The 15,614-nt window shown below is 38.9% G+C and overlaps 2 protein-coding genes across 2 annotated transcripts; both read right to left on the bottom strand.

Annotated features, from left to right (window-relative positions):
* Window positions 1-4,310: 4,310 nt before the first annotated feature.
* Window positions 4,311-5,513, bottom strand: LOC133829267 (uncharacterized). Its single transcript, XM_062259098.1, has 3 exons — window positions 5,342-5,513; window positions 5,030-5,261; window positions 4,311-4,939 (listed from the first exon to the last, which is right to left on the bottom strand). The coding sequence occupies exons 2-3, from the start codon at window positions 5,157-5,159 to the stop codon at window positions 4,470-4,472; spliced, it is 600 nt and encodes a 199-aa protein (XP_062115082.1). The 5' UTR covers window positions 5,160-5,261; window positions 5,342-5,513; the 3' UTR covers window positions 4,311-4,469.
* A 335-nt stretch (window positions 5,514-5,848) lies between these two features.
* On the bottom strand, window positions 5,849-7,089 carry LOC133829268 (L10-interacting MYB domain-containing protein-like). Its single transcript, XM_062259099.1, has 2 exons — window positions 6,726-7,089; window positions 5,849-6,638 (listed from the first exon to the last, which is right to left on the bottom strand). Exons 1-2 carry the CDS (start codon window positions 7,068-7,070, stop codon window positions 6,129-6,131), a joined length of 855 nt encoding a protein of 284 aa, XP_062115083.1. The 5' UTR covers window positions 7,071-7,089; the 3' UTR covers window positions 5,849-6,128.
* Window positions 7,090-15,614: the final 8,525 nt, after the last annotated feature.

The following is a 15,614-nucleotide window of genomic DNA, read 5'->3' on the forward strand; positions in this document are numbered from 1 at the left end:
GAATAATTAAATAAACAAATAAGTTTGAAATTCAAAATTCAAATCCCAAGGATATTTCTATCCCTGAGTGGCGCCACACACACTCACTGTACAGTGAGTGTGTCGTGGGCCACATTAGGGTTTTTCCCTATGTTACACCCAAATTTCGAGAATAAATAAACAGCCTAATAATGTAGGCTCATAAGGTGTGAGCTCGTATTTATTGAGTATTAACGTTATACTTGTACAAGTATAAGCGAAGTTCCGGGGCTATGTCATTTCCACTCGAGCATGAGTTGCAGGCTTGAAGGCAACAAGAGTCTCCTCCAAAAGATGAGTTCGAAAGACCAATCAAGAAAGGAGGTAGCGACAACTAGAACGATGAGCTCGAAGCTACATGTGATCTCAAAAGCGCGTTGGAGCAATATTCAAGCTCGAAGACACGTTAAATTAATACACAGAGATGCTATTAGGAAATCTCTATAATCATGGGATTTAGTTCAAACCGTGTAATCAACCCTATTGTTTAAGGATATTTATTTACAATAAATACGATTGATTGTATTTAATCTACGAGATTTGTTTCCAAATTAAAACATGATATGGGCAACGCAATATCCCTAAGATTAAGGGAGGATTCTTATAACCAGACCTATAAATAGTTTGGGAATAGTTATTTTTAAACACACGCTATTTTGTACTGAGAAAGTCTGTGTGAAATTTCTCTCAAAAAGCTTGAACACATACCTCAATAAAAGTGACTCGTGGACGTAGACAGATTTTAACTGCTGAACCACTTAAAAATTCATGTTCTTTTTTTCTTTCTGAATTATACTTGCTTAATTTCTCTTATTTTTAGCTGATGAAAAACGTCGTCAACACCCTCTCATTTGTTTGTTTAATTAATATGTAAGAAAATATTTTCATCACAAAATAAATATCAGTTAATTCACAATTAACTTTATCTTAAAATATCACTTTTAAATAAATAAATAAATATCTTATCATAAGATAATTATTAATCTCTCTAAAACTTTATCCAACCATGATCAATATTTATTTTAACATATATTTTTTCAAAATAAAAACTATACAATTAAATAATTAATTCACAATTAATCAATTGCCCATAATTATCACATAATTATTTCATTGCCACAGAAAATTAATTCTTTACAATTCAGTCCTTCTCTCTATAAATCTTCCTTATGACATCCTTGCCCTTGACAGTGTAGGACAAAGGTGGTCTAGGGACCATGGACCTATAATACGAAGCTCCAATAAACCAGATTATTAATTAAATTCTTTAATCTAATAATCTTATTTATTAATTCCATGATTACTCGACTATAAATATGGAATTCCACTCTAAGTATTTGTAGAATTATATTTACAAAGTTTTCTCTTGTAGTCCATTGATATAATCAATAAATGTAGTTTTGTCCTTCATTTATTGGTTTGTTAATTAGAGCTAGTCAAAATTATCATTTTACCCTTCTAAGTACCTCTTGATGCTTAAGTACCATTAATTCACTAGCGAATAATTAATCTATAATCATATTATAGATTTGGATCAATAACTATTAAGTTCTAGAATTAATCCTTAAGGGAACCAATATTCGATCTGTTAGGAAATTATGGATTCCATTATTGTATATCATGTTCCCATCCATTCATGATATTGAATCTTGTAAACAAAATTCATTAGCCTCATTATACTAAGAGACCTTATGAGTGAATCAAAAGATCAAATAAACACAAACAGAAGTTCATGAATACTCATGATTTAGACTAATCTAGGAATGATTATATAATATGGTAAGAATTAAATCTATATGTCAAACGGTAAGTTTATAAAGATAATTATTTCTCATTGGTCCTGTCATATATAATCTCTATTATATACATCACATTTACTAAAATGTCTATCCACATCAGTAATCTGAATCTAGATCACTTGCATCTCATATGCTTAGTAAACCACACTAGTAACCATTCATTAAAGATTCATTACTTTAATATGTTACTGACTATTTCATTCATTATATATGATCTTAATTTTCTCATACTTATACAAGATCATATTCTGATAAATGAATATGGAATTTTCTTGATATTATTATATAATTAACTCAAACAATAATTATAATATTCAAATATAATAAAAATTTACTTTTATTTAAATCAATAAAATATATTTACATGCTTTTAGGGAATTAATCCTAACAGTTTCCCCACCTCGATGTGAGGACCTGGGATCGTGACAGCTGGGACTACGGCTTGGATGACCTGGGGGATGTCCACAAGATCACAAGGAGCTTGGGGATGAGCACCCTTGGTTGTAACCACGGAGGACCGGTGCTGATACTGGCTGGAGCTAGTTCCCTTGGTCTTGGCTGGAGACCCAGCTATAGCTCTAGTTATGGAGGCAGCCTTCTTCAAAATCCTTTGCCTCTTGATGGTAGGGCTGGTGCTGAAGACTTCCTCGAGGCTCATATCTTCTTCTTCTTCAAGAATGAACCAAAAATTTAGAACAAAAACTTATAATTCTAAAAATAATGAAGTAAAAAGTGTGAGAACCCTACCCTCTGAAATGAAGGAGGACACTACTATGATTAGCTCTGAATTATGGATCGGGCTAGGCACATCCTCTAACTCTTGTATGGCTTGGGTGGGGGGGACTCTAACATTATTACTTTGCGGGACTCACTATGTAATGTCCTACTACCTTAGAGTCGTTACCATGTGATTTATAAATGTGTCATTAGCTCGCTAATCGAGGTTTTACGTTAAAAAGTGTGATTAAATGGAAATAAAGACTCATTTGACAACCTTGGATATAAAGATTTGAACATTCATTAAAATCATAAAAGTTATACATTTGGGATGCCAAAATATTTTTTCAAAAGTGTTTTACAACTCAAAATGTAGATACAGTCAACCTAAGAGACAAAACAAATCATTTACAGTAATTCCTCAAACAACCCTAGTCGTGGCAGCCAGGTAGGCCGAACATGTACACGCCGCTCCACACTCTCCAACTCATGGTTGGTCGACCTTTCCCTTGCCCTTACCTGCATCATAGAGCACCCGTGAGCCGAAGCCCAGCAAGAAAACTCAACACATAACAAATCACATATCAATCCAACAATATACAGTAAAACAGTCAACAAACTAAAAGCAGCCTACGCCGACCAAGGTGCTTTACCAGGCCCTGGGTTCCTAGTCTTTACCGAGGAGGTGGATACAACACCCTTGGAGGGTCTCGCCCTAGCGGCCTGCACTCATCATGCTTAATGTCAATCTCGGCCCTTGCCGTACTTGGCCTTCGCTGTTCTTGGCCTTTGCCATTTTTGGCCTACGTCGTTCTCAGCCTTCGCCATTCATTCATAAGCATACACAATACATCATAGCATTCACAGATATTCACACATATGTTAAACACAAATAATAGGGTCATGCCCTGAAACATGAATAATAGGGCCATGACCTGCTCTACGGGCACAAACAATTTTCTTACCTGTGTCCCGAGCTGACCAATCAACGCGATCCCGAGCACGATCCCCTAACCCAAGCTTTGACGTAAATCTAGTCAAAAGGCATCCATAATAACAACCCATCAAGCCCTAAATGAAATACAAACTTTGGATTAAAATACTAGCATTCAGAACCTCGAATCCTACTAAACCGAGTAGTAAAATCCTTCTCAAGCCATAACATTTGGGTTCTCGAGCTTAAAACCCTCAAATAGCCAACATTTCCCATTTGAGTCGTGGCCCAGTTCTTAAGGGCCGCGACAAGCTCAAGTCAGAGAGCATTAGGCTCTCATCAAAGGGCCACGGGTCATGGCACTTGATGAACAGAGCCGCGGCACGAGCCCCAAAACTTAGAATTTCTCATGCATTTTAAGAGCTAACCTCCCTGAAACTCACCAATTCTGAACCTTAAATCTAACATTTAGTTCAGAACCCATATCCAAGAAACATAGGTTGCGTTTGGTAAAATTTTTGTTTTTAAATTTTTTTAACTCAAAAATAAAAATATTGTTTTGTTTTATGTTTTTTTTTTATAAAATAAAAATGCGTTTGATAACCATTTTTGTTTTCTGTTTTTTTAAAATAAAAATAAAAATGTGTTTGGTAACTTTTATTTTTATTTTTTGTTTAAAAAAATAAAAAAACATGTTTGGTAAATATTTTGTTTGAAATTTATTTTTTATTTTCATTTTCTAAACTAAAAAATAAAAATAATTTTTGTGACCACTATTTATTATTTTAAAATAAAAAATAAGAAAAGTATAGTAAAAAAAGATCATATTAATAATATTCAAATAATCTCAAATTTCAAAACTTAATATCTATCCACGAAATAACACAAAATCAAGAAAGTTTACATAGTAAAATAAAAACATATGAACTGATAATTGTTCAAACTTAAAGTAAAGTATTAAACGAGTCAGAACAATCAACTAATGTCTTTACTCAATCTCACTATCGTCGACTAGCTCTCCATATATGGTCAGCAATTTCATCACGAACATGAGCCATTTCACGTATATGAGTTCTAGAAATACTGAACTCTACACTATCAGTCAAAGTTCCATCCGTGCTTTGTAAAGTAGTGGTATGTACTTCAGAATTTCCTTCACCTCCATCAAAATATACATCTGCTTCTGCATTTGTCCTTATAAAATTATGAATCCCATAGCAAGCAATGACAATGTACTTTTGTATTCTTAGATCATATGAAGGAATTTGCTTTAGGATTGAAAAACGGGCCTTCAACACGCCGAAACACCGCTCAATGACATTTCTCAAGGAAGAGTGTCGATAATTGAAAAGCTCTTTTTTTCCTATGGGATTAAGATCTGTGTACTGGCCCAAATGATACCTTTCCCCTCGGTATGGCGAAAGAAAACCAGGCATGTTTGTATAGCTAGAATCAACAAGATAATATTTTCCTAATCCAACGATAATTCATGTTAGTTTTTACTTATAGATATTTATATAAAATAATGTCAATCAACATAATAAGTTTGATAAATACTTACCTTGGGGCGGCATTGGAAATCCATAATCTGGGTTTGTGGCACATTCTAGAATAATCTGTGCATCATTAGCTGATCCTTCCCATCCAGGGACAACGTATGTGAACTTCATGTCAAATGAACATACACACATAACGTTCTGAGTTGTATCCACTTTTCAACCTCGATATGGTATTTGTTCATCAATTGGAACATGCGCAGAAATATGAGTCCCATCTATAGCTCCAACACAATTCTAAAATACAAAATAAATTATTATATTTTTTTTATTGAATATTGAAAGAAAGGAAAAAATAATAATTCAAATTTTTGTACCTTAAAAAATGGATAGTATCTTGGATCGAATCGAATTTGTGGAGGAGTTACATCAAATGAAGGTGGAGTAATTAGTTCTTTGGATAGACGACATATTGCCTTCAAAACCTTCCTAAAATAATGAGATGTGGTTGAGATGGAGTGTTGAAATCATTCAGCAACCACACGATGTCGTTCATTATGGCCAATCACAAATAAGAACATAGCCATTTGTTCTTCAACAGACAAATATCGTGAGTTCTTCAATAAAAAAAATTATTTTAGAACACCACAAAATAGTTTGAAGACATCTTTTTTCATTCTGAACAAATCATAACACTTACTCCAATGCCCGTGCAACACTTCCATAACGTATTCATGTCCTGAAAGAGCCGAATTTCTACAAGGTTGCTTAGATAGATATAATTGATTATATTCCTTGCAAGCAAAATCTCTCCAAACTCATCATCTGAATCATCTAGTAAATTATCCCTGTTGAACCGAGCAACGTTTAAAGAAATTTTATCCTGATAGTAGAAAAAACTTTTAAATTTTACATTCAATATATAAAAATATATAAACACTCAAAGTCAAAGTCAAACCATAAAACAAAATAGGCAAAACAAGTCATCCAGTCAATAGCTAAACAAAGTCATCCAGTCAATATCTAACAAGTCATCCAGTCAATAGCTAATAAAGTCATCCAGTCAATAGCTTAACAAAGTCATCCAGTCAAAAGCTAAACAAAACTAAAGTTAATAGCTAAATAAAGTCATCTTGTTCATAGCTAAACAAAGTCTAAACTTTTTCACTTCAAATTCAGCAACCAATCTATTCTTCTATACTCTGGCATCTTTAGAAACAATGCTCTGGACACCTCGTTCTCAAACTTCTCAATAGCTTTTGCGTATACTTCTCCACTAATTCCATCAATTTGATTAAGAGCTTCAACACTCCCATCCAATAAGTAATGTGATGCAGATGTTGCCATTGATCTCTCTATCAATTCTGTCTTTCGCTTTGTAGTTTCATTATATGTTGCCAGTGCATCTGCCAAAGCTGATGAGAACTTTGCTCTTTTTACTGATCGAGAGTTCGAAGTGGCTGTTGATTTACCTCTTCTTTTGTTACCATCCTCATCAAAACCACTTTCTTCATTCATAGTAGGACTTATCGACGTTGCATCATCATCATTAGTAGGACTTCGAGTTGAAGGATGAACATTGGAACCAGTTGCAGTAGTATCACCAAAGATAGTGCATAATTTCTCATAAAACTTACAACCTTTCTTTCTAAATCTTTTAGCAGACTTGTTAACCTACATGAAATGAGATTATATTGATAAAAATATACTAATACCTATCAAAATAAATCAAGCATAAAATCCATTTTAAATCATTTTTACCCGAATAAGTTTATCCCAAACTTCATCTGTCGCACTAACTTCTTCAGTCACTGCATTGTATCCCATACCAGTCTCTTTTAGTAAAGACTTAAAATCCTTATGCTTTTGCTTTAATTGATTGTATTTGTTCCTTAGTTGCATATCACTATAATTTCTTTTTGCTCGTCCACAAAACTCTTCCTTTATATATTTCCATGATTGCTTGGTAAAAGTTGTGGTATTCTTATTTCCCTTTAAGACTTCTTCTTCCATAAGTTCAATGAAAATTTCTTCATGCTTTTGAGTCCAAACAGAAGCCTCATCATTATTCTCAATAATAAGAACTTCGTTATCAACACCTGCCATCTAGGTAAGACCTAAAGATTCAATAAGAATTCTAAATGCAAATATAAGACTATTCCTAAAGAAACAACCATTTCAAGAACATTATTTGAATGGCTAAACATTCCTAAACATTATTAAGATCAGAGAATCATATCATAAGATCCACCCACATAAGAAAAAGCAAAACAAACAAAAACCCAGCTGCCCAACAGCCAGTAAAACCACAATGCAGAAATCCACAAATTACAGTAATGCTCCTGTGCATGTGGGCAAGTATTAATATGAACAGTTAGTATATACTCCAATCTTCACTGTTCAGTTCAGTAATGAGAGTTCAGTAAAATATTATCAGAACAACCCTGAAGAAGACTAAGTGCCCCAAAATAAGAATGCTTACATGGGAAATCCTTCAATCTAAGAATTAGAAAAATAAGCAGAAACAACCAAGGAGGGAACCATTGGCTTAGGTAGAATTGCTTACTTTTTTCTTACAAAAATGTCAATAACCAAAGCTATCTTTGTGGACAAGACTTCCCACCGAGAACCACTTTGGCTTGGTGAAAGATTTACACACAAAAGTTGTCTTAATATTATTGTAAGAGTGATGAGTTAATTAGTATCGACCATGGAAATGTCAGCATTACAATTACAAACCTAAACTTTTATGTGAAGTTAGGTTATTTGCTTCACAAACGTCGTAAAATGCCATTAATTCTTTTAGTGATATGCATTCGAAAACGGCTGCTGCCGTGTTCTCAGTCAAGGAGCCTGGTTTGCTACTCAGATTGGCCTAAATGGTTGAAGAATGTTTATTTTGTACATACTAAGAAGTAGAACTACTCTATCTGTGGACACTGAGTTAGAGAAAAGTTACTAATACTATGTTTGTAAGCTCTTTATGTACTGCCTATCAGAACAATCAAGAAAGCATTCTTTTCATAGATGTTTATCTCATACATTGTCATTGATATACAATAATCAGTTGAAAGTAGTTAATCTCCTGTGTACATGTGCAACTTTTGTGTAGCATGGAGTTGAGATTGTGCACCAAAGAATATTAAAATTGAGAACCAAAGAAAAGGAAATGAGTATAGTATATTAAAAGTAGGGCAAGCCAAGTCTTGGTGCAATAAATCTCATTGTATCACATGATCATATTAAGTAGAAGCTTGGTTGAAGAATTCTAGTAACTTTCTCAGACAAAATCCCTTTCAACATAGGATGATACATTTGATGTGAATATGTGACTAGTTTATGACCATTAGTAAAAAGGAAAACAAAAGCTAATATTCAATTGAACAGCAAGAGGGATTTTATTTTGAAATAGGTAAAAGGTGCAGATTTTCTAATGTAAAATGATATTCAATAAGTTGATAAAACTGTAAGCATTCATCTTAGAGCTAGTTATATGGTAAGAACACTAATTAGTTAAAGAAGTTTAGTTAAATAAGAAGATGGAATAACTCTTGCTTGTGCCATAATACTGAGCCAAACTGAGAGCATCAGGGTTATGGCAAAAAGAGCTGCAGTCAATGATTTCATGGTTTTTGTTGACTCAAGAAGATGTCTTGTAATTTTCCTATGTTTTGGTTTTGTTCCAATGATGAGCACAAGTGCTTATTTATACAGCAATAAGATCAGAATATATGAGAGAAAGAGATAGTGATAGAGAGTATCTTTGGTTTAAAATCTTCTTACTAGTTGCTTACTATTATTAATCTAATATAGTATGCAGCTGTGTCATGTGATCAATCTTTGACTATCTTAGCTTCCGAATTCCAAAGCCTAAAATCCAAGAAAGAGAAAAAAAAAATGCTTTTATAATTGGGTTTACTGAGGGGATCATGTGCTTCACGTGATTATAATTTACAAATAATTGGTTGTCAACTTTGGATTCTTGTCTATCAAGTAAACAACTATTATCAGAATGACACACCAATTGTTAATGGTGTACTTTGGCCTTAAAAATTTAGGCACTGAACATAAGAAAAAAAAGGATGGTATTACCAATGCAAAATTACAACATGAAGTTTAAATAAGAACACTGTTAAAGCTAATATAATAATGATTTGAAACTTGATCACCTTTTGTGTTTCATACTTTCAACAACAACCACAATCTGTTTGATTCGAATCATTAAAAAATTAAAAACAAAATTTCAAACTTTCTCAGACAGAATCCCTTTCAACATAGGCTGATACATTTGATGTGAATATGTGACTAGTTTATGACCATTAGTAAAAAGGAAAACAAAAGCTGATATTCATTTGAACAGCAAGAGGGATTTGATTTTGGAATAGGTAAAAGGTGCAGATTTTCTAATGTAAAATGATATTCAATAAGTTGATAAAACTGTAAGCATTCATCTTAGAGCTAGTTATATGGTAAGAACACTAATTAGTTAAAGAAGTTTGGAAACCAACACAGATATGGTAAAACAATTCAAAACGCTTAACTGAAACAGATGAAATAAATTTGCTAGCTGTATTTAGTCCAATTATGACATTTTTCTTCTTTGACAAGTGAATCGCAGTGTATTTAGTCCAGCTGCCAAACAATTCATAACATTGTTTCATATAAAAAATAAGGAAAAAAGAGAGCTTGAAAATGCAATCGAAACATAGATCAAAACCAGAATCCCATATATAACACAACAATACTCAATCTTTTCAAACCCCAGATCAAAACTCTACCTTAAATTCCTAATCCTGATTCATAAATAAATAAAAGAAAAATAAAAGAAGAAAGAGATAGTTGGGCATACTTGTTGTGTGGTCCAACGACAAGAACCAAACCCTTTAGAACAAGTCCCTTGGTTTTTGATCAGAGAAGAAACAAGCAGGCAAAGAAAATGGAAATCATCGATTGGTTTCTGATCAGAGAAGAAATCCAAATATACCCATCACATAAACAAAAAAAATCAAAAAAAAATTGGCAAAAATCCAATAACGTGAGAAAGTGAGAGAAATAGTAATGGAGAAGAGAATGAAAACTCACATGTGGAAGAGAGGAGGTCATGGAGGGCAAGAAGAGCCATGGAGGAAGCTGAACATTGAGGAGGCTGAACCTAATCATGAGAAAGAACCATCTGAAAAAAAAAATTAATTTTTAAAAGTGATCAAATGTTGTTTTCAAAATTTTAGAAATTTTAATTAAAATTTTTAAAAAATAAAAGTAAAATATTTTACCGAACGTGTTTCTTATTTTTGTTATCATATTTTTAATGATTTAAATAGAAAATTGTTTAAAAAAGGTTTACCGAACAGGCCCATAATTGATACAAGCACCCCAAAAACTTAACTAAAACCTCACCAACACTCAAAACTAATCTAAAGTTCATCCCTCCTGCAAGCTTTTAGTTCAGCAGAATTACATAGAAAAGATCAAGTTTAGGCCCTTACCTTCCTGATAACTTCAACCTTGAGCGAATCCTCAAGCACTTCAAGTCTCTAATTCCTCAGTTCCTTAGCCAAATTTCCTCAAGAGCACATCAACACCTCCAACACACCAATGAGGGAGAGAGACGAGAGAGAAAGAAAGGGAGTGCTGAGTGATTACTTAGTTCTGGTGGTTTCTCAAAGCTACTCAGCCTACTCTAAGCTATCCCTTAGTATCAAAATGACCCAATTACCCCTAAGGTCATTCCCAAATCCTTTAATACCACCAAGGGCAATCTCGTCATTTGCCACATCCCACTAATTCCTTGAGTGTTCCTATAATTCCCCATTTTAACCCCCGACATACCCAAATGACCGCTAAATCGTTACCCGTTACCCGGTAAATCCCGAACACAAACTATATCCCCAAAAATACCCTTAGGCTCCTCCCGAGCCAGGTACTCGGCCCGTTGTGACTATCTCGTTACTCCATTCCCTAGGACCGTCTCAGATCGCACATCACAAATACATCACCATGATCTTGTGGTATCAACAACATACATATATATTGCATTTATGCCCTCAACGGGCTAAAATTACAAATATGCCTCTATTAACAAAATCGGGCCCACATGCATATTAAATTCACCTAAACATGCATTTCTAATCACATAATCATTTAATTCACATATTAACATAATTAAATCAATTATTTTCCTCCCAACACGCTAATCAAGGTACTAAGCCTTATTAGCAAATTTGGGACGCTACAACTATCCCCTCCTTGTAGAAATTTCTTCCTCGAAATTTACCTGAATAGCTCGAGATATTGATCCCCATATCAGTCTCAAGCTCCAAAGTTGCCTCTTCCACTTTGATGTTCCTCCACAGCACTTTTACCAAGACAATAGTCTTGTATTGCAAGACTTTATTTTTGGTCTAGAATCTGAACCAGCTTCTCCTCGTAAGATAAATCTTGATCCAGCTCTTTGTTCTCATAACTTAGCACGTATCTAGGATCTAATACATACTTTCGGAGCATGGACACGTGAAATACATTGTGAACCCCTGATATAGCTGGAGGCATTGCCAACCTGTAGGCTACCTCTCCAACCCGTTCCAAAATCTTGAAGGGGCCAACAAACCTAGGGCTCAACTTGCCCCTTACTCCAAATCGTTTCACCCCTCTCAAGGGAGAAACTCTAAGAAATACATGATCATCGACTTGAAACTCTACACTCCTGCATCTCAAGTCAGAGTAACTCTTCTGTCGACTCTAGGAGGTGAGCATTTGAGCTCTAATCTTCTCAATCGCCTCATTGGTCCTCTGAACAACCTCAGGACCTAAATACTTTCTCTCACCCGTCTTATCCCAATAGAGTGGCGATCTACACTTTCTCCCATATAACATTTTATACAGAGCCACTCCGATAGTCGCCTGATAACTATTATTGGATGAAAACTCGATCAAAGGGAGATACATACTCCAAGATCCCCCAAAATCCAGCACGCAGGCTCGCAACATATCCTCCAGTATCTGAATCGTCCTCTCAGACTGTCTATCCATCTAAGGATGATAGGCGATACTAAATCGCAATTGTGTACCCATAGCCTTCTGCAGGTGAAGGTGGGGTCCTTGTCAGATACTATCGACCTTGGAGTATGTGGCCCTCATTTGCAAGGCATAGATGCAAGGCACCACCCATCTCGCTCGGCCATGCCCAGCCGTGAAGCATCACCCGCCTCGCTAGGCCATGCCCACCGCGAAGCATCACCCGCCTCGCTAGGCCATGCCCAGCCGCGAAGCATCACCCGCCTTGCTAGGCCATGCCCAGCCGCAAGACACCACCCGTCTCGCTCGACCATGCCTTGTTCATCCACCCAGGCGCGAGACACCATCCACCCCGCTCGGCCGTTCCATCAGATGGCCACGCGAAGGAGGCCTCGTGACGGGGCTTCGTGAGGAGCTTGGGAGAGGCCATGTGAGGGAAGCCTCGCAAAGGGGCGTCGTGGGCAGCTTGGGAGAGGCCACGCGAGGGAAGCCTCGCAAAGGGGCGTCGTGGGTAGCTTGGGAGAGGCCACGCGAGGGAAGCCTCGCAAAGGGGCGTTGTAGGCAGCTTGGGAGAGGCCACGCGAACGAGGCCTCGCGAAGGGGCTCGTGAGGGAGGCATCTCGCCTCACACCCTTAGACATCTAGCGAGGCCACGTGCCTATCACCCATGCTTGTGGGTGGCTTCGGGGTGCTTCAGGAATCTTGTGCCGAGGACCTGAGAGCCCCCACTTCACACCACGACCATTATGTGCACCAAGTGTCCCATTCCATATACCATGAGACACCAATGCTTAGAGGCTCCGGAGCGAGTCGAATCGAATATACTTGTACGACCTGGTACTGGGTACGGCCGTTAAGACCCTGTATGTTGATTACGGACACCCGTATCAGTGGGGGAGTGGGACTGCTGGGATAAGAGTTATGGCCCGTACGTCTACGGCCAGGAGTCAGAGTCGACACCACTACCACCTGCGTCGCTATGTCTGTTACCACTCCTCTGACATGGGTATGGACAAGTAGTGGAGACATCTTCCTGACGCCTGCCCCTGTACTGGATGCACGACCACAACCTCTGAAACCACTCTCCTGACAGAGTACTTATGTACCACTTGGTCTCCTGGACCACCATGTACCCAGGGCCATTAGAGCCTACTATAAAATGAACTCTAACTCCACCTAAAGGGGGGTTTTGGAAAATTTACTGTATCAAGTGCTTGAGAGTGAATGAAAGATTGATTTCTCCATTGTTGTTCTGTCATTGTTCTTGAGTTATTGCTTAAGTTTCTACAGCTTTTTCATTGGCTATCTTTACTTGATAATTTTTTCCAACTCAACTTAGTTGACGAGTTCTCACCGTCAACAGTTTGCCGCCGTCTGTGGGAACGTTAGTTCCAAGTTACTGTCCTACCATTATTTCCGGCAAGAAGAAATGCCAAGACGTTCAGAGCGACTCAGGGAGCCACGAGAGGTAGAGGTTCACCTGAACGGAGTCCAGCTGAAGGCCTCCCTGAAGGACGCTCCTCCACCCAGAGACGTGGAGCCCTCGAAGGACCCTGAGGTTCACGGAGGTGATAGAGTGGCCTCGTCACCGGCTGCTCCACCTGGAGAAAGTCCTCCAAGAGCACCACCGGGAAATGCTAATGAGTTCCCTCTCCCAAAACCACCACAGGTACCGAACTCCGGCCGGCAGGACCCGAGCCCCTCTACCCATAGGCATGATAAGCATCCCCGGGTCCATTCCGTGAGCTCGAGTTCGAAATCTCAATTCTATGAAGAGGAAATACGTGAGCTCCACCGTAAGAACCAAAGGTTGGAGACCACCTTGGAGAACATGCAAGAGGTCCTGAATGGCCTGTTGCAGGGTAAATCGAGCGTGACCGTGCCTAAGAGGAAGGAGAAAGGCCGGGAAGGGGTGGAGACCACTGTACCAGTAGATGATGGGAGAACCCGACACTCTACCAGTAACACCCCCCGAGCGAAGCAACACGAGCACCCTGAACCACCTAAGCAGGCCCAGAAACCAGCGCCAAGGACCAACGCTGCCCCTCGCAACGAGGACGAGGTCACCTCTAAAAGAGCACCCTCGGATTTACGGGAGGAGCTCAATAAAAAGAGGGCGGGCAAAGGTATCACGCCCCCTATGGCGCCTCGAGAGGGCAAGGGAAAGGCGGATCTTAGCCCATTTGCTTTGAGGGACTCTCTAAGCAAGAGGAGGCAGGACCTGGACACGGAAATGAGGAGCTTGCGAAGCAAGATCGTCACCGCATCAGGCGGCTAGGTCTTCGAGGAAGAATTCGACCATGAGTCGCCCTTTGTGAGGGAGATTCAGGCCATCCGGCTCCCTGCCAACTTTAAGGAACCCAATATGACCCCCTATTAAGGGAACACGGATCCAAAGTACCACCTGGATGCGTTTAATGATCTGATGAAACTGAGAGGGATTGGAAGTGGTGCCAAATGCCATTGCTTCGCTGTCACTTTGAAAGGACCCGCCTACAAATGGTTCAAAAGATTAAGGTCGGGGTCCATCAGGTCCTGGCAACAGTTTTCTGATGAATTCCTCCAACAGCACCATGCCATGCGGGACTACACGATGCCGGGTACCAGCCTGGCCAACGTGAAGCAAGGGGAGAATGAGAGCCTGAAGAGCTACATTCACCGGTTCAATATGGAGGCCGCGAAAGTGGGGATCCTAACTCGCCGAGAGTTAAAAATGGCCATTACAGCCAGAGTGCTCCCAGGAAGCAAGTTGTGGGATAACATGTTGAAGAGGGAAGTCACCGACTTAGATGACTTCTACGAGAGATCGCAGAAGTACATCCGTGTGGAGGATGGCCACGCAAATTTAAAGGCAGGAAAGGAGGAGCCCCACGCGAAGCCCCCAGCTAACGACGGGTCGAATGTAACAAAGAAGAAAAGGGCGTACGATGGGCCAAGAGATGACCAGCAGAGGAAAACCAAACGGGGGAATGATCATAGGCAAGCAGCTTATACTTACTATACGAACCTCACAGATACCAGGGAGTATATTTTCCTCACCAACGAAGATCGAGTTCCTTTCAAAAAGCCCCCACCAATGAGAAAGGACCGGTCCAAAAGGGATCCCAGTAGATACTACCAGTACCATAAGGATATCGGTCACACCACGGCAGAGTGTATCCACTTGAAGGAAGAAATTGTGGAGCTCATCTGCAGGGGACACCTAGGCCGTTATGTCAGGAGAGAAAGGCCAAAGCCAGAGGACGAGCCTGCGGTACCCCAGACATAAGGGCGAGCCCCAGAAATACAGGGGGAGGTCCGAACCGTTTTCGGAGGTCCAGGATTTGGGGGGGAATCTCGGAAGGGGCGAGATAGATATGCAAGAGAGGCTCGGCAAAGTCCGCCCCCCTGCGTCATGAGTTTGGAACAGCGACCCCCGAAAAGCTTCAAGGGGGAAAATGACTCAATAACATTCACTGAGGAGGATGCGCAAGGAGTACACTTTCCCCACAATGATCTGCTGGTGTTGACAGTTCAGTTGGCAAACATGCGCGTGCATCGAGTCCTAATGGACAACGGGAGCTCGGTGGACATCCTATATCGCCCTGCCTTGGAAAAGATGGGACTGGCCATTCGTCATCTAAAGCCCTGCCAATC

Source organism: Humulus lupulus, chromosome 4 (genome assembly GCF_963169125.1).
Source record: "Humulus lupulus chromosome 4, drHumLupu1.1, whole genome shotgun sequence".
In the NCBI taxonomy this organism is placed as follows: Eukaryota; Viridiplantae; Streptophyta; class Magnoliopsida; order Rosales; family Cannabaceae; genus Humulus; species Humulus lupulus.

What these genes read in the sequence shown, in the direction of transcription:
- LOC133829268 (XM_062259099.1), bottom strand. Translation starts at nt 7,070, where the DNA reads ATGGCAGGTGTTGATAACGAAGTTCTTATTATTGAGAATAATGATGAG. An exon ending in TTTGGGATAAACTTATTCGG is followed by an intron (nt 6,639 to 6,725) that starts GTAAAAATGATT and finishes CATTTCATGTAG; the next exon opens with GTTAACAAGTCTGCTAAAAG.
- LOC133829267 (XM_062259098.1), bottom strand. Translation starts at nt 5,159, where the DNA reads ATGTGTGTATGTTCATTTGACATGAAGTTCACATACGTTGTCCCTGGA. An exon ending in ATTTCCAATGCCGCCCCAAG is followed by an intron (nt 4,940 to 5,029) that starts GTAAGTATTTAT and finishes TCGTTGGATTAG; the next exon opens with GAAAATATTATCTTGTTGAT.